This window comes from Nipponia nippon, unplaced genomic scaffold, assembly GCF_047370975.1.
Source record: "Nipponia nippon isolate SJK-2023a ecotype South Korea unplaced genomic scaffold, ASM4737097v1 scaffold_5, whole genome shotgun sequence".
Lineage (NCBI taxonomy): Eukaryota > Metazoa > Chordata > Aves > Pelecaniformes > Threskiornithidae > Nipponia > Nipponia nippon.
This window is the reverse complement of record NW_028262369.1, coordinates 2788810-2816331: the sequence shown is the minus strand read 5'-3', so window position 1 is coordinate 2816331 and position 27522 is coordinate 2788810. Positions and strand designations below refer to the sequence as shown.

At 52.4% G+C, this 27522-nt stretch overlaps 3 protein-coding genes across 7 annotated transcripts in view; all 3 read right to left on the bottom strand.

Moving 5' to 3' along the window:
* Window positions 1-56: 56 nt before the first annotated feature.
* On the bottom strand, window positions 57-17178 carry HMOX2 (heme oxygenase 2). 5 transcript variants are annotated; one of them, XR_015698995.1, is made up of 7 exons: window positions 10150-10200; window positions 5017-5125; window positions 3382-3499; window positions 2069-2560; window positions 937-1057; window positions 647-853; window positions 57-547 (listed from the first exon to the last, which is right to left on the bottom strand). XR_015698995.1 is itself a non-coding variant. In XM_087733252.1 (6 exons), exons 2-6 carry the CDS (start codon window positions 5097-5099, stop codon window positions 729-731), a joined length of 939 nt encoding a protein of 312 aa, XP_087589378.1. In that variant the 5' UTR covers window positions 5100-5125; window positions 17041-17178; the 3' UTR covers window positions 57-728. The 5 variants fall into 5 exon arrangements, 4 of the variants coding, with proteins under 4 accessions (XP_087589378.1, XP_087589377.1, XP_087589380.1 ...); XM_087733252.1 differs by lacking the exon at window positions 10150-10200 and adding an exon at window positions 17041-17178 and having other exon boundaries at window positions 57-853; XM_087733251.1 differs by having other exon boundaries at window positions 57-853.
* Window positions 10477-17147, bottom strand: LOC104023507 (uncharacterized). Its single transcript, XM_087733250.1, has 2 exons — window positions 17041-17147; window positions 10477-12302 (listed from the first exon to the last, which is right to left on the bottom strand). The coding sequence occupies exons 1-2, from the start codon at window positions 17129-17131 to the stop codon at window positions 11116-11118; spliced, it is 1278 nt and encodes a 425-aa protein (XP_087589376.1). The 5' UTR covers window positions 17132-17147; the 3' UTR covers window positions 10477-11115.
* Window positions 17179-21787: 4609 nt separating the features above from the next.
* SLX4 (SLX4 structure-specific endonuclease subunit) overlaps window positions 21788-27522 on the bottom strand; it is a 31269-nt gene continuing 25534 nt past the window's right edge. The window contains exons 14-17 of the mRNA XM_087733249.1: window positions 24758-27219; window positions 23433-23535; window positions 22704-23186; window positions 21788-22141 (exon numbers count right to left, since the gene is read on the bottom strand). Of these exons, the coding sequence (XP_087589375.1) occupies window positions 21805-22141; window positions 22704-23186; window positions 23433-23535; window positions 24758-27219 (3385 nt within the window). The 3' untranslated portion in view covers window positions 21788-21804. The remainder of the gene's footprint in view (window positions 22142-22703; window positions 23187-23432; window positions 23536-24757; window positions 27220-27522) is intronic.

Sequence of the window (27522 nt, the reverse complement as noted above, 5' to 3'; positions counted from 1 at the left end):
GCCTCGCGGCACAGCCCGCTCGTTCTCCCCGTGATGCGCTTTTGGCTTTCCCAGGCTACAGCATCACAACTTTTTATTCCAGTCGAGGCTTCAGAAAAAAAAGAAAAGAAAACAAAACAAAAACCAACCCACACCCCCGCTGTTGCACAATACGCATCTGTCACCTCCATACCCCCACCCACACACATGGTCCTGTCCCCGGCCCAGGGAGCTTCCTCACACACCAGTTGGGCTTGGTCCCCGGGACACCGCAACGCATAGGACGCTCCTTCGAGCTCACGGCCCCACGGCACGACTCAAACATCATTTCTCGGGGTAGGAAACCAAGTGCTCTTCACTGAAAAGGCTGATGACGCATTCTCGAGTTGCAGCCCAGGGCAGGAAACTCCCTCCAGTGACTGCTCCCAGGAAGGAGATGAAAACCCAAGCACGTGAAGCCTTTGCCAGCACAGGACAAGACACCTCTAGCCTTAAAAGCTGCCCCAGCCTGGGTAGGGCAGCGCTGAAGTGGAATCCTCGCACCGGATCAGTCCTGTACACTAATCAGCTAAAGACATTATATTACAGTGCTTGCATTATTGGTGTGCAAAGAGTCTTTGACAGGATTCCTGTTTATTTTCTTACTCCCACCCTGCAGTCAACTCACCACCAACAGCAAGGGAAGAGTCTGAAGGACAGGGTGCGCCTCTCCCCTTGCCGCCATCGAGAGCCAGGCGCCGCTCTCCCCGTCACATGATGTACCAGGCTGCAGCTCCTGCTGCCACAGCCACGCAGGCTGCCAGGATCAGCTGCACTAGGGGCTGCTTTGCCAGGGCCACGGCGGCGTGACAAGGGCAGCCGGGCCCGGCCTTGCCTGCCGGAACACAGAAAGCACCGTTAATGCTCCGAGTCTCGTGTCCTACACGCGTGGCAGCTCTGTGGCTGCCCACGACCTACCTAGTTTGTCTGCATAGTAAGGGCATTTGCGTAGGTCTCCTTTTCCATCATGGACTGGAAGGCCTCCGTCTTGGGCTTCTTCTGCCAGCGACCTGCCAATCTTGTCCAGTTCATCAAATACCTGCAAGTGGTCACAGCGAGTCCATGAAGCGAGCAGAGCTCTCATCCGGACCCCTGGAACGATCTGGAGAACAGGCAAGAGCCACTCCTGCCTCCCTCCCCGCAAAGCCAGCCTGCGCCGCTCGTTTCGGAGCGCCTCGCAGGCAGACCCGCGGTGACATCTGCCACATGCCACGGCTCTGAGAAGGCACAGCCCGTGCCAAGAGCATCAAGGCAGACCCCGGAGCGAGGCAGAAGCAGCATCGCCCTGCTGTTCGCCTCCCAGCCTGTTGCGGGTGGGAGTACGAGGCAACGCGCGCTCCCCTCCTTGCTGCAGACCCTCTCTCTGGGGATCGCTGCTTCTGTTCGTGCAGCGGTCAGGCAGCCCCTCCAGCTCTGCTGCCAGGGATTTCCGCAAGGATCCTGACAAAGGAACCGACCACATCCCATCGCATTTCTGGCCAGCTTAAACCACACCAACCTGCTACAGGCACAGATTAAAGCTTCCATCCAGTAGCTAAGACTTTGTTCTTCCCCCTGGGGCGAGCGGCAGCTCAGTCAGGTTTTATGGAAGGCAAAGACTATGGGAAGGAACAAGAGGCTACAGGCATTCTTGGCCATCGGGCAACACGTCAGACGTGAGACAGGAGACGAATTGTAACCAGAGTGGTGCAATACGCTCAAACCGTTTGAGGCTGGCTGGGAGCGAGAGCTCTGCTCCCCCCGCTGCTTCAGACCCACGCAGCCCATGGGAATCTTGTAGCAAAGCCATCTTAATTTTACCCTAATCAAAGGCTCGGCTGTGGTGTTGGAGTATGGGAGGAATTCCTACCCGACAGCAGCCATGTCTCCAGAAGCTAGCGGAAGAATCCCACAAACTAGAATTCCCCCGCCCCCAAGAAGGAGGGGCTCTGGTGGTCTCAGACCCAAACCACTGCCTGGATGAGCAGTCTGACTGAATTAAACTGAGCCTAAGAGCTGGTCCAGACCCAAAAGCAGCAGCACACACACAGGGGCTCAAGGGATTTAGTACCTGCATGTTAAATCTGAAGGCTCGGTTGGCCTCTTCCACGATCCTTTCCTTGCTGTTCTTGTCCAAGTCCAGAGCATTCATCCTCGCTCTGTAGAGCTGCTTGAACTGCTGTGCATTGGAAATGTTGTCAAACATGTAGAATTGGATCCCTTCCTCAGTACTGGGCAACTTCAGGGCCCTCTGGGCTACCTTCCTCAGCACTTGGCCACCTGAGAGGTCCCCCATGTAGCGTGTGTAAGCATGAGCCACCAGCAGCTCCGGCTCGTGCTGTCCCACATGATGGATTCTGTCCACATAGTGCTGAGTCGCCTCTGAACACTGGATCTTCTCTTTCCAGTCTTCTCCATAGAAATATTTCAGGTCTTTGACCAACGCTTCTCTCCGGTGAAGCTCTAGGGGGAAATACAGAGGAGCAAAGACTGGGTTGTCCTTGTTGCGATCCATTTCCTCTTCCAGAGCAGAGTAGGTGAAGTAAAGTGCCACGGTGGCCAGCTACGGGGACAAAGCACAGCTCATGTGAGAAGCCATTCACTAGGTGGGCACATCACACCTTGTGACTACTCCCCCCCTGCACGGAGCTGGGGTAAACAAGAAGGAAACCCCAAGCTTGACACAAAACCAGCCTGGAGAGCCCGTACCGGGCACGTTATCGCTTGACGGATCAGAGGCTCTTCTCTGTCCACGTTCATAACAACAATGCTTACAGAGCACGAGCTAAGAATTAGTCTAACGTTGCCAGCTGTGTGCTCTGGGCCTCCTGTCACCTGGAGAGCAAGGCACAGGGCCAAACTTCACCCAAAAGGTACAACTAGCACCAACAGCCTTGTGCTATAGGAGACTGCTGCATATGCAAAGACCTTCAGGATCAGACGGTGCTGCTCAGACCCAGAATACCATCTCTTCTGCACGGATGAGAAAGCAATCCAACCTGAAGTCTATGGAAAACAGGCTAGTCTTCAGAGGATGGAGTAAGTGCTGTCATCTCACCAGCATTTCGCTCCTGAACAGCTTATGCCCCCCGTGTCTGTGCTGCAGCCACACTTGCCTTGCGCGGCCAGCAGATGCGTGGCCAGAAGCCCAGCACTTCCACCTAATCAAACTTGTGCTGGGCCAGCACGCTCCTCGCCCCGCTGTAGGATACGCCAGGCAGAAGTCCTGGACAAGGGCCCTGCTGTAGTTTTGACTGTCCCACCTAGAAACTGGATTTTTCCCTGTCCCCTACACACAGAGCTGTGGGGCTCTGCCTCAGAGTCTGCCTCAGTCACTGGGTGCGTCAAAGAGCTCCTCTGCCGTGGGAGCAGAGCAGCACTCACCTTGAAGAGCTCCTTCTTGATCCGTCCTTTCAGGAAGTCTTTGACAAACTGGGTGTTCTCCGCACGGTCATGGGATTCCTTAGTCCCCTCCTTCAGCAGCTCTGAAAGGTCGGTGGGACTGCAGACAAACAGGGAGAGCTCCTTTCACCCCACTTCCACACAGAGTAATGAGCTTGTCCCTGCTGTGTTTGGGGGGATCCCCCCACTCCCCACCATCTCAGGCCCAGTCTGGAGAAGGTACAAGCTGGGATCCCTCAGGCCAGTCCCACAGGCTGGAACTGGCACCACCAGCAGGAAGCAGCAGGGTGCTCCTTCCGCAGATGCGGGCACCCACGTCCCAACCAGACTTGCCATTCTGGGAGGGTTGGGGCTTACAAAGGGTCAGAGCCAGGGTGCTGAAGCAATTGCCAAGGATCGTCTGACCCCCGCACCATGACTTTTGCTTCTCATCCATGTCAGCCCCAACAATACTACAGAAGCAGGCCTTGAGCACATGAAGAGCGACTACGGGGGCAGGCTAAAGGGGACAGGAGCCTCGGTGGTATCCTCCTCGGTCACTCCGGAGAAGGACAAAGGCTCAGGTAAGAGCAGATGCATACACAGGCAGGACCCTAGCTTTTCCGACTTGGGTATCAACTGCAGGAGAGGAGATGAGAGCCAAATGGCAAAACAGGGCAAGAACACCCTTACAAAGTTTATTTATCCTGAATCACACTGGTTTTGCAGGTGATTGTTGTTGTCTTTCTAAAAAAAAAAAAAAACAACAACAAACAACCAAACAATCTATGACTTTAGGTTACAGCCACTGCACCTACCTGGAGTTTGGCACAGCGTTATCAACATCTACACTCACTCAAAATCATGCCAAAGTGCACCGTACAGTTTTTATCGCTGGCTTGCTACAGATAGCGTGTTCCTGTTAGCTGTAAGAGGCAAACTTTGAACACTCCAGACCCACTGAGTGCCTGAACACCGCAGCCAACAGGCTAGATGAGGCCTGGATGTGCCGGGAGAGCCAGGCAGCATTAACTTCTCATGAAACTGAGCCTGTCAAGTCAAAGCAAAATCAACCAGCCTAACTAGGTATTCTGGGAAGCACCCTGTTCGCTCTTCCCATTTTCCAAGTCTGAAGCCTTGGCTTTTAGAGCATGTGTGTGAATTTGTTTTTTTAAACTAACCTCCAAGAAAATATTCTTGCCTAGACCAGCGGGTATTCTGCAAAGGCAAGAGAGGCAGCTCGCTGGAGCAGAGTTCACCTCTAGAGTCATCTTTCAAAACAAGAAGCTGCTATCACATGAGACTGCCCAGCAAGCCACGGAAAACTGGCTCACCTTGGCCAGGAAGGCACAAACACAACTGCCAAACGGTCAAAGCATTTCTGAAATGCCGGTTTGATAGTAGAGACTGAAAAAAAATAACTGCTTGTTGTCAGCCTTAGCCAGATCGCTCCTTCCCATCCCTTCCACCCTTCCAGTATGGTTTGATTAAACAGATTTTACTGCACATATATTTGATTAATCACCTACTGGAGTCCCTCACTCCTCTTCAGGTGAGGAGAAAGATCACTCCTTTACCTGGAAGGTCTCTTGCCTTGCCCAAGACTCTGTCTGTGCCATGTTGAGAGATAGGACTCACCTAACATTGTCGTCTTCTGTTTCCTCATAGCGCAAGATTTCCCCTTCTTCTCCCCCTTCTGAGCCCTCCATCGCTGATGGCATTGCTGCTCAGTGCTGGAGATTAGAATCTGAAAGGCAAAATTAGAGAGGGGCTTTGGAGGGAAGCTGCCTTAGCAAAGGGGTGGGTATGAAATGCCAAGCAGCCTAGCAAGGCGCCCCTGAGCTGCTCCACCACCAGGGCGGTGAGGAGCAGCCACCGGCCATTTCCACGGCACACCAGGCACCTTCAAGGGAGCAGTCTTGCTTGTTCAGGTCAGCTCCCTCAAGTGAACCTCAACACTAACACCCCGGTCACAAAATATTGACCTCAGAGGAGACCTACAACACAGCAAGCAGCCTGCATTAGGTTTCCCACTTCAGGACGGCTCCTGGCTGAAAAGGATCAGAGCCCTCCACGTTAGCAATCTGCATTGAAATGGTGAGCAAGCTGTTTTCCACTGGTGCTACCAAATATCTCATCCAACGTTAGACTCTGAGCAGAGGGACCGGAAAGGGAAGCACCTCTCCTTCAGTCAGGAGGAAGAACAAGCTACTGCATTTCCACAGCGGTACGGAGCCTCCCCTGGAAGAAAGCAGTGGTGAATTAGGCCAGCTAAGCTCTGAAGTCAGGCAGCGCCCAGGGGAAACAAAAGCCTTCTCTACGACGGACTATATGAAGAGGAACTTCTTCCAAAGCAGGGGCGAATTTCACTGCTCTGCCTTCCTTGGGCTGTACTCCATGAAGAGTCAAAGTGCTCTCTGAACAGAGCGAGCCGCAGATGGTTCCTGCTACCCCTCACACACCCCTCTCCTGCCTAGCAGGGTTTCCTCCAAACCCCAGAAGTAACTGGGATCTCCCTCCCCTTTTGCAAACGGAAAAAACTCTCCTCGGATGTAGCGGGATACGCAAGACTTACTTACCCAGAAGCAAGACACCTGGTTTACGTTAGTTGAGCACCCCTGTTAAGCCAGAATTCCAGCCACCTCATTTATAAAATGGACCTGTAATCAGCTTTGTGCAGAGCCACACCACCACCTTACAGGCAGCCTTGCCAGATGAGCAAGGAACTAAGCTGCTTGCTGGCTCTTGGGAAAGCACTCCCTGTGATAGAGCCATCCCTCGCGCTCTCCCACCCCAGTGCAGTCCCCCTCGGTGGGCTGCATCCGCAGGCTCGCTGCTCAGCCCACGTCCCGGGGCTGGGAGAACAGCAGAGAAGCAGCTGCGAGCTCGCCAGGTTCATTAGCAAAGGGCCAGCACAGCAGCTGCTGGCTCCCAGCTCACACGAAGCACACCAGTTATAAATTAACTGCCCTCTGGTTCCTCACCCCTGAGTTTCTAAACCCTGTTTTACAGCCACTCACTGCCCTCCACACTCCGGCACAGGACTCGGCCAGGAGCGCTGGGAGCTGGGTCTGAGCACCCATCCCCAGATTTCCCCTGTGATCAGGCAGCCTCCGGGCTCACCGGGACAGAGCCTTCCCCGAGGGGAGGCCTGACCAAAATGCATTAATTCGTGATGCCAGCCAGCCCGGTGCGGCAGCAGAAGTCATCGGGGCGGCAGCCGGACATCCCCATTGCCCTGCCCTGCAGGACAGGGCGCGGCACAGCCATCCCTCGGGTAGAGAAGTTTAGGGCAGGATGATGCAGCTGGGGCAGAAAAGGTGCATCAGCACAAGGGCTCAGAGATATTTGAGGAAACCAGGTTCGGGTGCTGTATTGTCCATTTCATCACTCACTGGACAGCAAGCACGGTCACACCAGGTCAGCAAACAGGACATACGTTCACTCATCACACGGCTTCAGCTTCAGACGTTGGGAAATGCCCACCATGCGGAAGGGAAACTAAAGCAAAGAGGCAAATAACCTGCCCAGGCTCAGCCAGGAGCCTCTCCCGGGCACGGGGGAACAGCCTGCTTGCCTCGCAGCCCAGCCCCGCCAGCCTCCTGCAGATACAGATACGCAATTCTGATGACACCCTGGCTTCCTGCTCAGCTTACTTCAGGCCAGGCACCGCTCAAGAAATGCAGATTCCAAAATCTAGACGAACTGGTTCCAATTTATGTTATAATTCCAGAGAGCCAGAGTCCTGGAGGTAGGGTGTGCTGCCTCTGCTCGCTGCCAGGCCTGCAACAGCCACCAGTACAAAGCAGCGGGCGAGAGCAGAGCTACAAAGAACACTTCAGCTCCACTCATCCTCTGGAAGAGGCCCGAAGGTCGACGTTAAATCCAATCCAAAGGAACACGCCAGATCAAGCCTCAGAAATGAGCAGTTAACAGCAGCAACGGTTCAAAGCTCCCAGTGGCCACACACAGCATGGCTCCCGAGACCGCCATCGTACAAGACACGTCTGCTAACTTACTGGTTAGAGCCTCCAGGCCTCGCAGCACACTCGTGTTTAGCAGCACTCACCAACACTGGAACTTTGCTCTCCATGCTACACAGGGGTCTCGGAAGCCTTTACCCAAGCCTGTTACTAGTGTGGTAGAAGCACAACTGATCAGAACAGTGAATTATTGTTCCAGTAGCTCTGTTTGCTGTTGGAAGAAGGGGTTGGCACGCAAAAAGTCATTTAAGAACTCTCAGACTTGTATCTCCTATGGCTTTTTTTGTAAAGGCTCAGTCTGACACGCTCACATCTACAGCAATACGCAGGGCAGTGACGACACCAGTCCCTTTAGCCCGCGGTGAGGACAGTACAAGTACAGGAAAATATGGAAGCTTAGACTTTTTTCTGATACCATCTCTAGTATAGACACCTCCCCGATGAGCCGTGAATTCAAGAGACAAGTCAGCACAAATCAAACCCCTTTTCAGTATTAGGATATTGCAGGAGAACTGGGAGGAAGGGAAATTAAAAATCATTGTCTCTCTCTTGCCATCACACACCATTGCTTTTATCCAAAAACCGGCAACTGAAAGCCCACAACGTGGTCACCGGTCAAAGCCCTGGTTTCTCAGGGCATTCTGCTCCTCTGAAAGAGGCAGTGTCCTACACACCGAGAGGGAGGTTCAAGCAGCTGCCTACCTCCGCTGCAGAGGCTGGAACGTCGTTTCATTTGCTACGAGGAGCTCTGCTCATCAAGACCCTGGCTGATGTTCAGGGTAAACACATACCTTCCCGGTGCCCTGACAGCAGCCGGCTTGGGAGAAATCCAACAGCTACAAGAGTCAGGATAGCAGGGCTGGAGAGGGGAGAGAAGGTTTGGTACAGAACACCTCAGCACGCCAAACGTTTCTTTCCCAGTAACAGTGCTCAAACCCCCCGAGAAAACATCCCTATCTCATCTAGCCAGCAATTAGTTTGCCCCTACACACATTTCCACAGCAAGCTTCACACTCAAGACGAACAGCCGTTCTTCTCAGGGTAGGAAGAGACTGAATCCCAGTAATCCCATGCCTTCTGAAGGCAGGAGGCACTGCTGCTGCAGGGAAGCAGGACTGGAAGTCCTGGTTTTGCTTGGGCATCCTCAGGAGAAGTTCAATAATTCACAAACACCCAGGCAGTACAGAGTTCACGTTTGCTGTTCAACTAGCACCAACTTCAAGGTATTTCCCCACAAGCAGAGCTTGCATCCTTGCTTTAACAAGCAGCAGAGCATGGCTGGACCTACCCAAGCATCGCTGCAGCAGAGACAAACCCCAGAACCCCAGGCCTAGCGGCTTGAAGAATCATCACAGAGGTAACCCGGCAATCGCATCGGGAGAGCTTCACGTCTCCTCCTCCCTCTGGGGAGGTATTTGGCACTGGCTGCTGCTGGAAATGGAGCCTCACGGAAGAAGCTACTACATTACCTGATCCCAGGTAGGTTTAAGACTTCACCTGGACACAGCTTAAATTTAGGCAATAATTCAAGCCTAAGACACTTCTAGCAGTATCCACACAAACGCTACTTCTGTCCCCCACCTCGGTGGGTCCAGCACCTCAACAAATTGACCGAGGAGGGAAACTCCTGGCGAGTTCACAGACCTTGTCCAGCTCTGCACTTTGGCCACCAGCCCTTGTGTCAGGCAGCGCACCAGGAATCTATTTGCCCACATTGGCTAGGAGAAGAGCGCAAGGGGCAGGTCAGTCAGGGTTGGAGGAGGAAGAGCGTGGTGTGACAGACACACATGAACAAATCAAACAGCCTTTGCTCTGGGGAGAGCCAGCGCTTGCCCTGCCTGTCCCAGCACGCAGTCTGCTGTGCCTGGGACACCCCACGCGGGGCCAGTGACAGGCACTTAGGGCTGACGTATGTAATGCAGCGCTGTGAACAAGTGCTGGGCACTGCGAGGTTTGAATAAGACGTTTGTTTCACCCAACAATGGAAAAGTAGGGACAGCAAGGCCTTCGTCCTCCAAGCTCTTCACTGAGCTCAGCTGGGTCAAGAAGAGCCAAGTACCCCCGCGCCACTGGGAGAACCCATCCCGAAAGACTGAGGCATCCTTCGTGAGAAGCTGCGGGCAGGAATCGCTGCAGGGATATGAGGCAAGCGTTCTGGCACGCTTCCTCAGCCGCCGTGCAGACGCTCGCCCGTGGGAACAGAAGGAAGAGATTAGGGAGGCCTGACGATCGCTGGCCCGGCACGCCGCCAGAGCCGGGCTAGTCACGAGCACGCAGCTCGCAGACGGGCGCTGCGGACCCCGAAGAGCCTGAGGCCTCTTGAGGAGCGTCCTTCCGCGGCCTGCGATGCACCACACCGGCGGCCCGGCCCGGCCCAGCCAGCGGCCCGGCCCAGGGGAGGCGGCCGGGCCGGCAAGAGGCAGAGCAGGGCCGGGGGCTGCTCCCAGGCCCCGGCCCGGCTGCCCCAGGCCCCCGAGGGCAGAGGCGCACGGACACGGCCCTCAGACGGCCTGGACGGGTTTCCCGGCCGAGCGTCTCCCCGCCGCAGGGTACCGGGCCCACCTCCCCCCGGGAGCGGAAAGGCCGGGGCCGCTGCCTCCCGCGGCGGCTCCTTCCCCCGGCGGGGAAGCGGCGAGGGCCCGGGGCAGGCGGAGCAGAGCCCCGGGCGGGGAGGGGGGGGGGGGGCGGAAAGTCCCGAGGGCCGCAGCCCGGTACCGGTAGGCCCAGGCCCCGCACCGCCGCCCCCGGCCCGGCCGCGTTGCCATGGAGACGCGCCGCGCGCACTCACCCGCCGCCGCCCGCCCTCTGCCCCGCGGCGCGAAACAAAGCCCCGGCCCGGCCGCCCCACATTTATTGACGGGGAGCGGCGACGGCGCGGCCAATCAGGAGCCACCGACGGCCCTCGCCGGCGCCGCCGATTGGTGGAGGCGGCCGGGACGTTACGCAAAGGGCTCTAACCCCACCCCCCCCTCGCCGTCAGCCAACGGCGACCTCCGGCGGCGCCGCGAAGCCCCGCCCCCGGAAGCGGCCGGCGCGTGAGGCCGCGCGGGCGGTGCCGGGCGCGGGGGAAGGCGGCGAAGCCTGAGGCAGGGAAGGAAAAAAGGGTGGAAAGGGCGGTTTTAACGGTGGTTTTATTTGCCGGTTTTTGACACAATCAAGCCTCGCTAACGCACAGTTCGGCTCCCACGGGGAGCCACCGGCACGGCCGGCTCCGCGCCCCGGCTGGGCCCAGGTCCCACCAGGCGTCTCTGTGCTACAGGCCCAGCCCACGGACTGAGGAGCTCAGGTAATTCAGTGCAGTGGCAGGGAGGGAACGCGAGAGCTTTTCTTTATCTGGTCAGAGCGTTGCAGGCTCTGAGATGGTCCGTTTGGTTCACTCTTTATAGAGTGAAACGTATGTTTATTGTCTGAAATGTATGTGCACAGAGAAAAGGCAAGGTATTTACCTTCCTCTAAAATACACCACCAAGGACGCTCCAGCCTTTTCAGACTACTTCCTTCCTCTCCCAAGATCCTTCCAACCACCACCTCCTTCCCCTGCTGTCACACGCTCTTCCCGAAACCTCAATGCAGCTCCTCGCACCAGCTCTCCCCTTCTTCCATCTCTCTCTTTTAGGACTTCTCCTAAAGAGAAATCGCCTTCACCCTCCGCAAGCAGGGTGGTCAACAGAGCGAAGGGAGAGAGACACCGGACTTTGCTCCCCAGGGATGCTCACAGGGTACCAGACCTAACTGCTCCCCACACCCGCCCCTCCTAGGGCTCCCCACCCCTGTGGATCTGCTGGTGCCGGAGGAGCGCAGAGCTCACGGTGAAGCCCTTCCCGCAGTCGGCACAGGCGTAGGGACGCTCCCCGGTGTGGATACGCCGGTGCTGGATGAGGTGGGCGCTCTGCCGAAAGCTGTCCCCGCAGTCGGCGCAGGCGTAGGGCCTCTCCCCTGTGTGGACCCGGTGGTGCCGGAGCAGGGCTGATCTCCACAGGAAGCTCTTCCCGCACTCGGTGCACTCAAAGGGGCGTTCCCCGGTGTGGAAGCGGCGGTGCTGGATGAGGTGGGAGCTCACCGTGAAGCTTTTTCCACACTCAGTGCACCCGTAGGGGCGCTCACCCATGTGGAACCGCCGGTGTTGGATGAGAGCTGAACTCACGGTGAAGCTCTTTCCGCACTCGGAGCACTCGTACGGCTTCTCCCCGGTGTGGACCCGCTGGTGCTTCATGAGCTCGGAGCTCTGGCTGAAGCTCTTCCCACACTCCACGCACTCGTAGGGTTTCTCCCCCGTGTGGACCCGCTGGTGTCGCGTCAGGGCTGAGCTCACACTGAAGCTCTTCCCGCAGTCGCTGCACTCGTAGGGTTTCTCCCCGGTGTGCACTCGCTGGTGCTGGACGAGCTGCGAGTTCCCGGAGAAACTCTTCCCGCACTCGGCACACTTGTAGGGCTTCTCCCCGGTGTGGGTTACCTGGTGCCGGATCAGCTTCGAGCTCATGCTGAAGCTCTTTCCGCACTCGGAGCATTCGTAGGGCCTCTCCCCTGTGTGGATTCTCTGGTGCTGGATGAGATGCGACCGCTGCCGGAAACTCTCCCCGCACTCGGCGCAGGCGAAGGGTTTCTCTCCAGTGTGGATTCTCCGATGCTGGACGAGGTTGGAGCTCACCCGGAAGCTCTTCCCGCAGTCCCCACATATCATCAGTCTCCCCACAGAAGGATTTCTCTGCTGGATAATATCTGGCAGCCTCCTGAAACTTTTTCCACGCAGCGTCACTCGGCTTTGCCTCTTCCCCAGAGGTCTCCGAACCCTTTCTGACCTGCGTGGGAGGACTGGCTCCTGTGCAGGACTCTGGGAACTGTTGTCCTTGGAGAGTCCCGAGAGTAAACCCTCAGGCTCCACTGGCCCGGGGATGCCTTGGTGGGCATTTTCCTCTTTCTTGCTCACAATCCCATCTTCAGCTGCAATAAAATGAGAATCCAGAGAGAAGTCACATGCAGGACAGGAAACTTTGGAGAGGGGAAGTCAAAAGGGGCCAAATTCTAAAATTTCAGCGGATCGACTTTAAGTATAAAAAGTTCTGAGATTTCCCTCCAAACCACACAGTGGATTTTTCAGAGTGTTCACAGGAACAAACCCTGGAAATAGCCCTGCGTGCTTTGCCAGAACCTGAATCTACTGAAATTATTGGCATATTAGGGCTAAAAGTTCAGTGCTCGAATGGGAAAGATGGCTGCTCTTCCAGGATATTATATCTGAAAATATTATTAAAAGTTGAACTGGGAGTCAGAGGAGGGCCATAAAAAAGAACTGCTTTGTTCAGCAGAACATTACTCGGGTTGCAACAGATGCAACCTGCCTGCTCTTGCGCTGCTAATATTGCAGAGAGAGAGAAGATGCAGAAAGGAGACACCGGCCTTACGGCATGAGACGCGAAGACTGCCTGGAGCCTGGCTTATGCCAGTCTTCGAGCAGAAGAAAGGTAACTTTATGCTTCTGTTGGTGCAGAACAAACCCGTTGTGAAAGGTGGTTGGTGAACTGAAGATCCCCCATGGCCGATTCCAGATTATGTGGTGAGAAAATCCGATAAACATAGAAAGTAGTGCAAGTCCGTGGAAGTAATGCTAGCTGAACAGTTATGAACGGCTCCTGGAACACAGGCAATGAACAAATCCCTGCCCTCTTATTCACATGAAGTCTTGCAGAAGCATAACTGGTATGAATCTATGCTGCGCAGACTCAAGGTCACCTGAAAGCCTTTCCAAGACAAGGGGCTTGCACGGATTTCTAGGGTATTTACACAGAGCAGTGACTCCTCCCAGCCCACTGCCCTAACGTAGTTTGATGAGCATCCTAGCAGGTTCAAAAGCACGTACCCCCAGCAATGCTCTGCCTTTTGCTGTCAGCGGGGAAATGCAGCTCTTTGCAGGCTTACTGAGGGCTTATACACTAAATTGGCAAGACAGGACCTGTGTGACACGCACCCTTCTGCTGTCAGGGAAGGGTAAATGGACGTCAGAGGGATGTACATAGGCTGTAGAAATGGCAACACGCATCTCTGAAGAGAGGCATCACATCCAGATTTAAGACAGGTCAATCAGGGAGATAGATTTCCAGATGACCTCTTCATACCGACTCCCAGGGGTGAAGGATGACTTGCTGTTGACTATACATAGACCCAAAATATGGAAGAGACTGAGGACTAAAGCCGCAAACGCGCAGACCTCCAGATTTGCCCACTTAAAGATTCAACGGCTACCTCCTGGTTCTCTGAAAATGCTTGTGAAATAAACTGGTAATAGATCAGTCGCGTGGGATTGATGTACAAACCGCGGGCACTTCCTGTGGTCTGGCAGAGTTGCGATAAGGAAGCGCACGCCTTGGAAGAGGAGAGTCACTACTGACCCATAAGTATGCAATAAAGGAAGGAGAGTCTAGAATTTCAACCGAGGCTGATATGTGTACATATTTAATCTTCCTCTTTCTAGTCAGTATAAGAAAACATCACAATATGATTTCACAGCGAACTCCTGAGATACCTTTTGTGGTGGTTTGGTGTGGTAGTGATGCCACTTCTTCCCTCACATAGTTTTCATTAAAATCATCCTTTGAGAGGAACAGAAACTGGAACTTTGCTATTCACCATGAAGGGATTTCCATTTGTCTGCAGCTACTCCATCCAGGCCTGGAGGAAAAGAGAAAGGTGATATCCAAAGACAGGATAAGAAGAGGACATTTCTGGCAGGCCAGCATGAAGCTCTCGACCTGTATGTCAGACTTACTGAGTAGCCATGGAGCTAGTGAAGTCGTTCTGTTGCTGTTGTGCCCAAAGAGAGATCCTTCACCTACGCTAGCTTTGGTACTTACACAGAATTTTGGTTCTTTACACAGAACTTGAAAAGGCCTTCAACGTACACGAGAATCAAGTCTTCTATGGTGTTCTGTACTTCTGGGGGAAGGTCAGGAGTTTCAAGCTTCTTGCTACATTGATTATAGCCATGGCTCCAGCTCTCAACTTCTACAACCATTTTTGTTACCTCTGAGCTACTAGGTATCTTCACTGGCATCTGGGACAAGCTGTAAAGGATTTGATCAAAATCATGATGACAGGAACTCACAGGAGGTATTTTAAGTGGAAGGAGAGTAGGTTCACAGTGCTGAGGAATTAATACTGGAAGATAAGGCTGAACTGGCAAAAATGAGCAAGCAAGAGAGAGAGGAAGAATGTGGTTCTTCCTCAGCCCATGCCAATTTGGGTTGATAGTAAGACCTCTGATACACCCAAGACTGCCAGTGCTATAGAATCATAGAATCACAGAATCATTAAGGTTGGAAAAGACCTCTAAGATCATCGAGTCCAACCGTTAGCCCAGCACTGCCAAGCCCACCACTAAACCATGTCCCTCAGCACCACATCTCCCCAGCTTTTAAATCCCCCCAGGGATGGGGACTCAGCCCCTGCCCTGGGCAGCCTGGGCCAGGGCCTGGCAGCCCTTTGGGGGAAGAAGTTTTTCCCAATATCCAACCTAAACCTGCCCTGGCGCAGCTTGAGGCCGTTCCCTCTCGTCCCATCGCTTGTTCCTGGGGAGAAGAGACCGACCCCCCCGGCTCCAGCCTCCTTTCAGGCCGTTGCAGAGAGCGATGAGGGCTCCCCTCAGCCTCCTCTTCTCCAGGCTGAGCCCCCCCAGCTCCCCCAGCCGCTCCTCCCCAGCCTTGGGCTCCAGCCCCTGCCCCAGCCTCGCTGCCCTGCTCTGGCCACGCTCCAGCCCCTCCATGGCCGCCTTGGGGTGAGGGGCCCAGCGCTGAGCACAGCATTCGAGGGGCGGCCTCACCAGTGCCCAGCGCAGGGGGACGATCACTTCCATAGTTACAAGGCAAGCTCTGGGTAAGCAGAGTGAACGTACATATTGGGAGAGAACCTAAGTATCACCTTAAATGTACCCTTGGATCTCTCTTTCTCAAGAGAAGCCAGCAGTAGAAGGAGTTTTGGCTGATGCTGAGGCCTGTCTCACAGCAGCAGGAGGACACAGCAGTCACCTCTGGCACTGAATTCAAGAGTTCACAGAAGAGAAACCTGTGAGAACTATTAAAAATAACACATCACCAGCATGAGTAAGCCTCAGGCTGCTGGACGACAGTAGACTCTGCTGGGGAGGTGTCATTGTATGCTTATCTTATCCCCTTCCCTGGCATCCACTTCTAGCCAGTCCCCAAATCCCTGAGACAGGGCTTGGACCTACGCAGACCTTTGGTCTAACCCAGCAGGGCTGTTCACACGACCTCACAACACCGCTGGACTCCTGACTGTCGTACCTCACTGTCGGGGGACTGGAAGGTGGCTGATGTGATGCCAGAGAAAGGGCTCGAGGGGAGATCTGGGGCCCAACATTCCAAGCAAACAAACAGAAATCAGAGTAAGAGAATTAACGGACAGATGGCCAAAGAGGGCGCACTGGGGAAGAGCTGGCATGGCCTCTGGAAAGAGATGCTTCACTTCACAAACCACTTGGAGTTCTTCAGAGATGTCACCAATTTCAGCAAAAGGGAGATCTGGAGTCCAAAGGCATTCCCAAAAGACATTCGTCCTTTACCAAAACAGATAAAGAAACGAAGCTGCTGTGGGATGAATGACCCTCAATAAGGTGGTAAGGGGAGGCGGAAACATCTGCTGATGATTCCATGTTATTCAGAGTTAAAGACACAAAGCTGGCTATAAGCTGTGGCAGAGCATTATGATACTGACCAGCCAGGTGACAGGGGAACGACAGGGAACATTCACTGCAGGTAAACATAAAGAACTGCAGAGGGGAACAGCCTCTATACCTCGCACTTATACCAGGACGGGCCTAGGATGTTCTTGGTATCATTCAGGAATAGCACCTTGGGGTTAGAGCAGACGGATGAAAACTGCAGCTCCTAGGCAGACAAAACAGCTAGTCAGATGTTAGTGATTGCCGGGGAGAAAAACAGAGAATAAAAGAGAATGTAATTCTGCCTTGCTGCTCAAACCCCGCATCCAGACTGCGTGCAAGGGGGAGGATGGATCCCCCGTTTCAGAGAAGCTCTAACAGAGCTGAGGAAGATACAGAGGCATGACAAGAACGATCAAAGGCACAGAACAGCCTCTGTGGAGGCGATGACTCCGCTGCCCATTCTGCTGGGAAAGGGTACAGCTGATAGGGGATAGCACAGAGGACTATAAAAGCACAAGTGGCCGGTGGGGTGGGGAGGGATCCATCCTGCACCGTCTGTTCTAAATTAAGAACTACTGACAGCAAGTGAATGACTTGATGAGAAGGCAGCTTCGAAGCAAACCAAAGGAGGCAGCGACTCATAAAACAGCCAAATAAGCTGCGCAACTCCTTGCTGCAAGCTGTCATGGATGCTAAAGCGTACACAACTTCGGAAGGCAAGAAAATACACAGAGAGCTGCAAGATACCGAGACATCACGCGTCTAGTTCAGGAGTTTCTGAAGCCACGGATTGCTTGGGGCTGGGAAAGCACAGAGGGACACGCCACCGCTTGTCTGCTCTCCTCCGCGTCTCCAACGCTGGCCCTTGTCAGAGACGGCAGGCAAAGCGGGAAGGACCCTGGTCCGACCCAGTCCCGCCACTCTTGCGCGTTCTGGTGGGATCTGGGGATCCTGGAGCCGTTTTTCTCACCGTCGGGCTCACAGAGGGCTGCACCGGCTCCTTACCTGGGCAGGTGCCGCTCAGGACGCTCTTCCCTCTGTAGGCGTGGAGCTGGGAGAGCCACAGTTCCTCCTTCCGATCCATGTGGGAAATCATCTCCAGCTCCGCTCCTGGCGGTCCTGCTCCGGGAAAAGAAACGGGAAGGGGTCGGGCGGGGCAGGCTTTAACTGCTGCGAGCGGAGGGGCCGCTGCGCTTGGGAACCAGCAACTCCCCGCCGAGCAGGGACGCGCGGCCGGGAGCACCGGGCGCCCCAGCACCCCCCACCGCCCCGGGGGAATTCATGCAGCCGGAGGGCTCGGGGCGGGGAGCGGCCGGGCTGTCCCCGGGCCAGGGCCCGGTACCGGTAGCGGGCCCCGCCGTCAGCGGCGGATCCCGGGGCGCCGGGGGCGCTGTCACGTGACGGCGGCGGCCAATGGCGGGCGGCGCCTTTGCCTCTTGAGGGCGATCGAAAATGGCGGCGCCGGGGGTAGGGGGGGGGGGTCGCGATGGGGCCGGTTCCACCCCACGGCGGGGCTCCGCGGCCGCCCCAACCGGGCCCTGCTCTCGCTCTCTCGGGCTCCTGGAGGGCCTCTCCCCCGCGGGTGGGTTACCCGCTGCCGGATCCGCTTCCAGCGCACGCTGAAGCTCTCCCCGCGCTCGTAGGGCCTCTCCCCTGGGGTGGACAAGACGCCGGCTCTCCCCGCAGGCTCGGGGGTTTCTCCCGGGGTACCTGTGGAAGGCAAGGCTTCAGCTCTGCTTGTCCGGGAAGGCTCATCCGTGTCAGGCGAACAGCGAACGCCCACCTCGGGGGGCAACGCTGACCCTTCGCTGCAGAAGCTCAATGAACAAAACGCGACCGCAGCCAGGGCTTTCTAAGGAGAAGAAAGTATCTAGAGGACACCAAAGCAGAGCTCTGGAAACGTGTACGTGGGCTCAGTGCCCTTCCGAGAGATGAGGACCCTACCAGGGGCACTGTCAGGCTGCTGGAGCCTCCTAGGTCCCGAGAGCGGGGATGTGTCCTTCGGTGTTGGGAAAGGAGGAGCGGGCTTGAGCTGAGCTTAGGCACGAGCTTAAATCCTTAGCAATCACTTACATCCTTAGTAAGAACTCATTCCTTAGTAATCTAAGCTTACAAGGTGACTGCCTGGGCAGCAGAGCAGCTGGAGAGGTGAGGAAGCTGGGCAGAGAAATGCTGCAGGTACCTGTGAAAGCCTGTTCTGGGGGACAGCAACTGAATCACAGAGACGTCGTAGCTGAAGGCTGCGTCACCTCTCCCAGGCGCTTTGCATTTCGTTAAACAACAAGCAGCTTATATGCAATGCCTCTGAAAGGAATTTTGTGCTGGAATGATATGAAAAGCAAACGAGCACATGTGAAATGCACTTCCAGAACAGCGCCAGTCCCCTTGAAGAACTGCAGGAAGAACTGCTCTCAGATTTATCCCTTCGATATCTAAACGCTGGCACTGTAAGCACAGTACGTGGGCTCTGCTGACCCAGCAGAAGGGGGAAGCACAGCAGTCACCACTCTGCACTTTACAGCACTCTCACATTTTGTAGTTGAACTGGCCCCTCCGTGGGTCTTGGCCATGGCAGAGCCCCCGCTGGTGGATCACACCCCTCAAGAAATGCCATTAAGACAGAGTGACTTCTGGAGTCAGTGGACACACAGAACTGTGCCCGTATACGAAAACAGCTCTCTTCTCACATGCAACATTATTACGTAAATATCTGCAGCACAGCTTTTCAGAATAAACCTACTGAGGCTATTTTTTCAGGCAGGAAATGTGACAATACACAACCCAACGCGGTGGTAGCTGCAAAGGAGTAGCCATGATCAATCTCACAGATCATTTGATTGTCACAGCGCATTCAGAAGCAGCGTTTTCCAAAGCTCACTCAGAACTCGCATGGTGCATCTTGGTAAGACGGCAGCTTTGAGCAATGCCAGTAACATATCTGCTCTTTCTTTAACTGAAAAAACAACTAATACCTTAGCTGAAAAGGTATTTTTTTTCTGCAGCCTTGGAAGTGTTAAAACAAACAGAAGTATCAAAATAGTTTTGATAGCTGTTAGTACACAATAATTAAATACATTTTTTCTGCAGCCTTGGAAGTGTTAAAACAAACAGAAGTATCAAAATAGTTTTGATAGCTGCTACTACACAATAAATAAATGGAAATAAAAATGATGACAATGTATTTTCCAAGGCAAATGAGCCTGCATTGGGAAGGTAAGAAAACACCGAATTCTATACAAATTGAACTGTTTGGCAACACATTATCCCTGGCAGATGGCAACACCAGTGTTAGCCTGGGGAGGCACGCTTTGCTTACAGATTAATGAAGCTGGCGAATGAGTAATTGCTTTCAGATAATTGGCAGTGTTATGTTAGATATGTCCTTGTGGCCTTGAAGGCTGTAAAAGATTTTAAATCCTTTTCTCATCATCTGAGAAAAGTTTTAGAATTCCAAGAGACATTTCGTCAACTTCAGCAACAAGGAAGCATCGAGGCAAGGCTCTGCAAAGCGGTCACCTCCAAACCCTGACAGCGCAGATGTGGTATTTAAAATCATCTTTCCGCATTAGGCAAAGACTGCCCAGTTGCAAGGTTTAAGGATGACAAAGATAGGAGGATGGAGATGCTTTCAGTGACTAAAATTCAGATTTTTTTTTTTTGTAACATGCTGAACAGTTTTTTATGAGACAATGCTATTTGAATGATTGCAATTTATATGCACTGAACCGTGACACTGCATTCATTGAAGGTTAAGATGTAATAAAGAATTGATTACAAAATCTTGGATCATAAATATGCCTTACCTAAAAACAGGAAAAAAGCTGGGAAGGGATCTTATTTATTTTCCCATATTAAGACTGGGAAGTAGGACTGAAGCTTTTTCCATGTATGAAGTGCGTACTCGAGAGAGAAATACACGGTACACTCAGGGAAACAACATTTCCTAGAATGCCACTTAAGGCAAGCCTTGTCCTTTTCATGTAGTAAAGTCATCTTGTGGCAGCTCTTGCACAAGAAGGTGGGGGAGGAAAAGGGATGTGACTGCCAGGGGAGAAAACTAGCCCAAATTCCTGAAAATTCACGAGACATGGCAGGCGGCTTTGCTAGGAGGTGTCGTCCCCCCCCCCCATTATACATGCCACGGACACCTGACAGAGCTGCGAAGTGGTCACCCATTTCCCCTTTGGCAGCAGCCCTCCCCTCCGAGGCCAGACCGGACCCTTCCCCTCAGCCCATCCTCCCGGCAGACCCAAAAAACCTTCCCCCAAAGTCTCCCTTACCGTAGGGCTGCGCAGCCCAGATGAACCGGGCAGCTCGCTGCTGGTGATCTCTCCCACCTCGCCTTGCGCCTGTGTCAACTCCTCTTCCTCCAGTTCTCTGCTCGGGGTTTCAGCCAGTACGGGCGCAGACTGCGGACTCTACTGCTCTCGACTAGACCCACTTAGAAACCCCCCCAAGTCTGTCATAAGACATTACTTGCAGTTCATCATTAGCACCTTACGAATTGTTTATTGCATGTAATATAAATCAAATAAAACCGAAGATATACTGTATGAAAAATAGAAAAAATATTTATATGTTCCAAATATATAAATACGTTTAGAAATCTGGCTTCTTTTTTTGAAGTGCCGTGTCCATTTTGTTCAGTGAGACTCTTTGCAGACTCAGAACTGCCAGAACAGACAAAAGCCAGAAGATGTTGTGAAAGTAAATACATAAAAGATGACAATTTAGGGTCCAGGACTTCCCCAAGAGTCCCAGACAGTTTGCAGCCTAAGATCAGTCCAGTTTGGAAATGAGACCGATCAGAGAAGTGGGTTTCGATCAGGTTATAAGAAGTGCCGAAGAGATCCAGCGGTCACTATACCGTCTTAAAAACATCTCTGTCGAGGACATGCTCAAGCTACACTGACAAAGTAAAACGGCGCTGAGAAAAGGAGCAGATGGGATCTTTAACACAGATCCAGCATGCAGTGACGATACAGAACTGAACGTTCGAATCTGGAGGGCTTTCACATGACATCTGGTGTCAGAGGGCGCTTTTGGGAGCCATCACAAAGAGACTAGAAAAACACCTCCACTTTTTTTCAGCCGTTTACGAAACACAGATTAAGGACTTTTACCAGAGATTGCAAATTGAACCAGGGACAGAAGAAAGGCATTGTATTTCCACGATGCTCCCTGCCTTAACAATCAGCAGGGCAATCGTACGCTGAGGAAATGAAGACAGAAGTCACCGGGGTCTGAAAACACTCAGTGCTTTACACAGGGAAAAGGAGACCGGTTTCTTGCAGGCAGGTTATTCTATGAACACTGGAAATTGAAGGGTGAAGCGTTTCACAGCCCAAGGCCAGGGAAAAAGTCTTGGCAAGTGTCACTGGGGGAAGCACCTGCCTCGGGAAGCACCTGCCTCTAGAAGCACCGACACGAAGAAAAGTTGGGGACCTAAAACCTATTAGAAAAACGGAAAGAAAAGGCACAGAAGGAAAATCAGGGGGGGGGGAAAAGGCTCAAAGGCTCCAGATGACCTGTGTGTGTGCTGAAGGAGGACAGCGGCTGGCGGAGCTTGTGCAATTCGGAGCAGAGGGCTGGGAGCGGGAGCTCGGTTCAGACCCATTCTCCAGCATGTCATCTGACCGCAGGCCACAGGGAGGAGCAGTGCACCCACCGATCACAGCACCACCGCTAGCACCAGTCTGGAACAGGGTTTCCAGCTTATCAGGAAGGCCTCCATGTACAAAATTTTCAGGATGGAGGAGCAGGCTCCATTCAGTATCGTCTCCTCTGTTTTTTGTTCCCCTTTCTTTTCTGTTCCTTCTCTTTCCGGGCTCTGGCCGTGGTAAACGTGATACAGTGAGCATCTAAAAAGTCCAGCAGCTTTGCCTTGGAAATTTTAATGCCGTTCTGTTTCAGCTCTGTGTGCAGGTCAGCCAGCTCAATTGGCTCATAAAAGAGAACCTTGTGGTACAGGGCTGCGTTCGAACGGATGTAGCACCTTACTGCCTCCAGCTTATCTTCTTCCCGAGCTGCTGCCTGAGATGCTGGAAGCTCCTCTTCCTCCTCCTCGGATGTAAAAGCACAGGCTTCAAATCCATTCACAAAAGAACTAAAAGCAAGATCAAGCAGACCAGAGATCAAGGAAAGAACAGGCCATCAAGGACAGGACCAGAGCTCCCCAAGTCCCTGGTGGCCAACCCCTGTGACTACCCTCTATAGGATCACAGACTCTCCGATACCAGCACCCACCAAACGAGCGAAGCAAAACACGGCACGTGTTCTGCCGACTTCCCCATCCCAGCTGCCATACTGCGGCAGCCTCTGTGCCGTCTGTAGTGCTGTGCCGTCCTCTCCCTACTCTAGCTGCAGGTTCTCAGTCAACGCTGAGTGCTCCTTGTCGCTCTAACTTGCAGAGACCAGGCGTGCCAGATTTGGGCCTTGCCCACATGCAGCCACAAGCGCTTTTGTGTTCTGAGAACAGCTCACTGGGAATTAGACTAAAAAACCAAAGCCTATTTCTTTTGTAGGAGTGTGTTGACCTTCAAATGACACGCCCGCAGAGGTGGCAGGGCCACCGTAGGCCACATGGACACTCGCCTCTGTTTGCCACATTCCTAGTTCATCTCTGTCCTGCACCATTGACTGTTTTGTTTAGTATTTTCTTCCCTTACCTCTGTGAACCAAAAGAGATGTCGCTTCCATCCACTGAAGAAACTGCAGACTCCTGAGATGCTGGGAGCATTGGTTCCTCACCATCAGCTGCCAGAGACCATCCCTCTGGAGATACAGATGACTTTTTCTGCTCTTTGGCTCCTTCTGGGTGATGTGTCATTTTACTTCCCTTCTTGGGTGCTGCACAGCGTGTCTCACGGCATCCAACGAGGTCATCATCAGCCCTCCCCACAGGGAGCACTGAAGAAGCCGTAGCAACCTCCTTCCTTTTGCCCCCAGCCCTCGAGGCGTTGGCACGCTTTCCACCTGCGGTCCGGTCTGCCTTTGACTGCCTAGAGCGTTTGGCCGGGGACTTCTGCAGGGGAGGCTGGGAAGATGGGATTTCATCCTCAAAGTCAGAGTCCACGTCCTGGTGAGTATACTGGAATATCTCCTTCAGCTTCAACACCATCTGGCGTTTTGGGAGAGCACGGACTCCAAATCTGAAAGAGAAAGGTGGGAGCTTAGGTTAAGATAATGCTGCACCTTCCACTGTCACAGCTCGGGAAGAGGCTCAGGCCAGGAAGTCCAGTGGTCAGCTGGAAAAGTGTGACATGACCTCAAAAAACACTGACTGGAGCTTCACCGTGGTTTCACTTTCAGCCCAGGAGCTTTCTTTCACACTACCTGCCAGCAAGTTGCTGCTCATGAAGCGATGTAATCGTGGAGGTAATGGATCTAATGCTAACCTGCTCAACTCCTTCTTCAGCTCTGGGGTCTCCATCATGGAGTAAGCTGGCATCGGTGTCACTGGAGTGCTGGGAGGCTTGTCGTTCTCCTGACAGGAAGGTTCTGCAGCAGAATGAAATTACCATGATCAGAATTAGTACAGAAAGGACTCAAAATAGTTGATATCTTCCCCTTTTAGTGGCAGATATTCTAGTATTATATAGTGATTGTTTAAGTAGCACTACTTTCCTACAAGCTCTTTTAATTATTGCTCAGCTTCATATTGGACAGAACAGTCAACACTTTTTTTTTTTCCTAAACTAGGATACTTGGTTTTTATTGACTTTAAATCAGAAAACAGCTTAAATTAAGACATATGTCACGTCTGAATATGAAGCCCATTCACGGCTTTGTTAGAACAGGCAACGTTTACAAGGCAGTTAAAAAAACATGTTTACTGAATTCTGTGAAGCAGTTCTTCTCCCAGGAAGGAAATTTCATAATAGAGACTTGATGCAGAAGAAACCGAGCAAGTCAAGCTTCTGGGGTCCTGAGTTAGATACTGATTTAATGATACCAATTTACTGATACCGTGAAGCACAGTCAGTCTCACACGTCACGTTCTAAACACCCATTAAACTAATCACTTAGTATGGCATAATTAATAATATATTTAATTAGATACTATGAGACCAATTACTGGTCTTAGATGGAAGGAACCATGCACGACTATGTGCCGGGCACGCAGAGGTCTGTTGCGAGGGCCCAGAACTGGCAAACAGAAGGCAGCACAAGACAGCAGAGCTTTGCAGGAAAGCATGCACGAAGCCTGCCCTCGGGCAGGGACAGGCACCCACCCCCAGTCAGCCTCAACACAAGGAAACCCTCTGTGCCTGCACCACCGTGTTGCTTACCTGTGTCCTCCTGTGTGTTAGCACAAGCGTTGTTTCACGAACACGTGAAAAGCAAGACTGTACAGAGCACCCACTACTACAGGGAACAAATATCCACTGGCATGCAAGCTGAAGGCTGTTTTTTTGTTCTCTTTTGGTTAGGTTTTTCTCCTCCAGGTACCCATAGCTTCTGCAAGGAGTACCATCGCTATCAAAGAACCAGTGTGAACAAAATACAAGCGGCCATGCTCCAGGAATCCCACATTTAGATATGCTCTCTCCCACATCAGAAGATGACTGTACCTTCTTTGTGCCTGGCCCTGACAACTACTTCAGATCAGAAGGCCAGAAGACCCTTTCAAGGGATCAAGTGAACCACAGGCGAGATGACCACTTAAAAGGAAAACAATTGCACCCAGTCCAATAAAGCTAGTATCAATACAAGTTCTCACCAGGAGTCTTTACAGGATCTGTCTGACAGGCACCTGCTGCAGCTGACAACCTCTGAGACAGAGGAAGCATCTCTGGAAATTCATCTTCCTCCTCTTCTCCATTCCAGTCATCCCAGATTTTGGAGTTCAGGTAACTTGGTCTACTGCCCGCTGATGAACATGCCTCAATAGGACTCTTTTCAAGACAGAGCAGAGTTGTTCTTCTGCCAACAGGACTTCCTCGAAGAGGGGTACTGCCCTTAATCTCCTGCGTGTGGACTGGGCTCTCCCACTGGTCGTGCCATGAGCCAGGCCTGGGGCTGGTGGCAGTGCTGGTCTTTGCACGGCTGACCTGGTTGGAGTCCTGGCTGTTACCTCTGACTGGTGACAGATATTCAACATGCCAGCAGTCATCAACGGGGATTGGGGGCTCGTCACAAAGCAAGATGCTACTACTCAGAGAAGGCAGACTTATTTCCTTTTCGCTGTCCTCTACCTCAACCACGCTGATATTTGTTTTATCTTCCAATGACTGCTCATGGCACGGAGGCACAGGTTTGGATAAAAATGAGATCTTGGCACATTTGCTTTTTCCATTGGTGTGGCCAGGGGAGAGGAGAACTGGATCCACTGGAGAAACTGGTGGGGAGTTGTTGGAAAATGATGCTGCTGCTGGGGTGCTTGAAGGGCTCCTTTCACTGACTGAGTTCTCCAGAGGCAAATGTTTGTCTGACAATGTTGTTTCATGAACTTTTACTGAATTTTCAGTCATTTCATGGTTACTATTAACTGCTGGTAAGTTCTTTGTGCTGAGTTTAGATCCTGGACTCTTTAAAGAATTAATACTTGTGACTTGGGTCTGTGTTGAGAAACTTCTGCTTTTGCTCAGAACTGGTGTGGCTGGCACTAGCCAGGAGCTGTCTGTACCTGAAGACATTTCATGACCGAGCCTTTTTTCAGGGCTCAGTTTTGGACTCCGTTTGCTCTCCATACAAGCATCTCTTTGTCTGCTGAGAGGCAATTCAGTGCACATCTTTACATCATTACTTCTATGCGCTGTATCTGTAATGCCACATGAGATCTGGCTTGACCTCTGCTCTGTTTCAGTGACTGATGAGTTATGTTCAGCTCTTGGTATCTCAGGACCTTGTTCTACGGCTGTACATTTCAGTTGCCCAGGGATTTCCATTTTCTTCGGAGCAGAGCCCGACTCTGGCGACTTCTTGTATTGTAACTCCATTTCATCGTCAGAAGATAAAACAATAACATCACCCTCCTTGCTCCCCTGAGCTGCAGCGTCCTGAGTTCTCGTGACCTGTGATGACAACGCTGGGACATATGTATGCTTGTTTAAATCAACGTGGGGAAGCTCTGCTGGAGAAATTGTGTTCTCGTTTCTTGATGCAGTATCCAGCTCGTTGGCTTTCTGAAAGTGTATTTCATCAGATGGGAATGATTTTTCCTTTTTGTTTTGCTTTGGTGTTGACACGTGTTCTCTGGCAAACTTTCCCTCTGATTTTGGAGATGCGGGTGACAAGCCAACAGCAGGAAAAAGGGGCACAGAAGGTTTGGGAGGAGGACTCCCATAAAAACCATTCCTACGTGGAGAGAGGGCTTTTTGTGACTTGCTGTACAGAAGTGAGTCATTAATATCAATATGTTTTTCACTAGGAGCTTGTCCTGATTCTTTGATAACTTCTTTCGTTGGGGAAGGCTCACAGTAATCTCCCTGAGTTGCAGAAAACAAGCGTTCATAACTTTCGTTTATATTAGTATCACCACGGAAGCTAGGAAACTGTTTTTCACAGTGATCTGCCTTGTCATGTGAGACCTGAGGTGACTCGGAATCCTTCACACCTTCACATCTCCTAACAGTCTCTCCTTCATTAGCCATGGCACCCTGGGAAGCTACGTCCCATTTTTGAGGTTCACTGTGGTGAGGCACAAAAGTGGTCTGTGGATCATTCACGCTCTTGCACCTATTTATATTCTGCATTTTCTCTTCTTGTGCAGACGAGTCACATTTAGATCTTTCCACATCATTGTCATCCCTCAGATCTTTGAAGCTGTTGCTTATTGAAGCGGATTCAGAACTCTTTACCGCTTCCTCCTCAGTTTGCTGGTTTGTACCTTGGGCTGCCTCAGTATCACTGCAGATGCTGCAGTCTGTTCCCTCGCTCACCTCTCTTTCACCTTGAACCATCTTTCTCTGAGTTGCAGCAAACTCATAGATTTCCTCCAGCTCCTGTTCACCCACCCCACTGTCATCTTCTTTCTGGCATTCAGGGTTCAGCGTATCTACTTCTTCCTCATCTTCACCCATCCACACTGACTTCAAGAGGTCTTGGAAGTTCTCAGCTCTGTCCTCACAATCTTTGTCATCCCTCACAGAGAGAAGATCATCTTCTGAATCCATTCCAGAAGACACCTGACTCTCTCCAGTGTTGTTTTCGCACCTTGCCATCAGTTCCCTCACACCAAACCTGCAAGGATATAATAGTAATGTTAGTATTTTCCTCCTCCAGTACTTCTTCACCATTTGGCTGCCTGATCACTCTTGTGAGCCTTGTAAAGAATTTGCATGAGGATGCTGGTTTCCTAAGATGTACAAGATCCAGTATACTCCTAAAATTCAGCATTCCCTTTTCCGGGTGTCACTCACATGAAAGCATCAGGCTCACTCTTCCTTTTTTATGTTTGAGACTAAAGAGCTATATGACTACACTAAAACCCATTTGCACTGGTGAGAGCCCCACGGGATGGCTGGGGCTGGATAATGTCTGCCA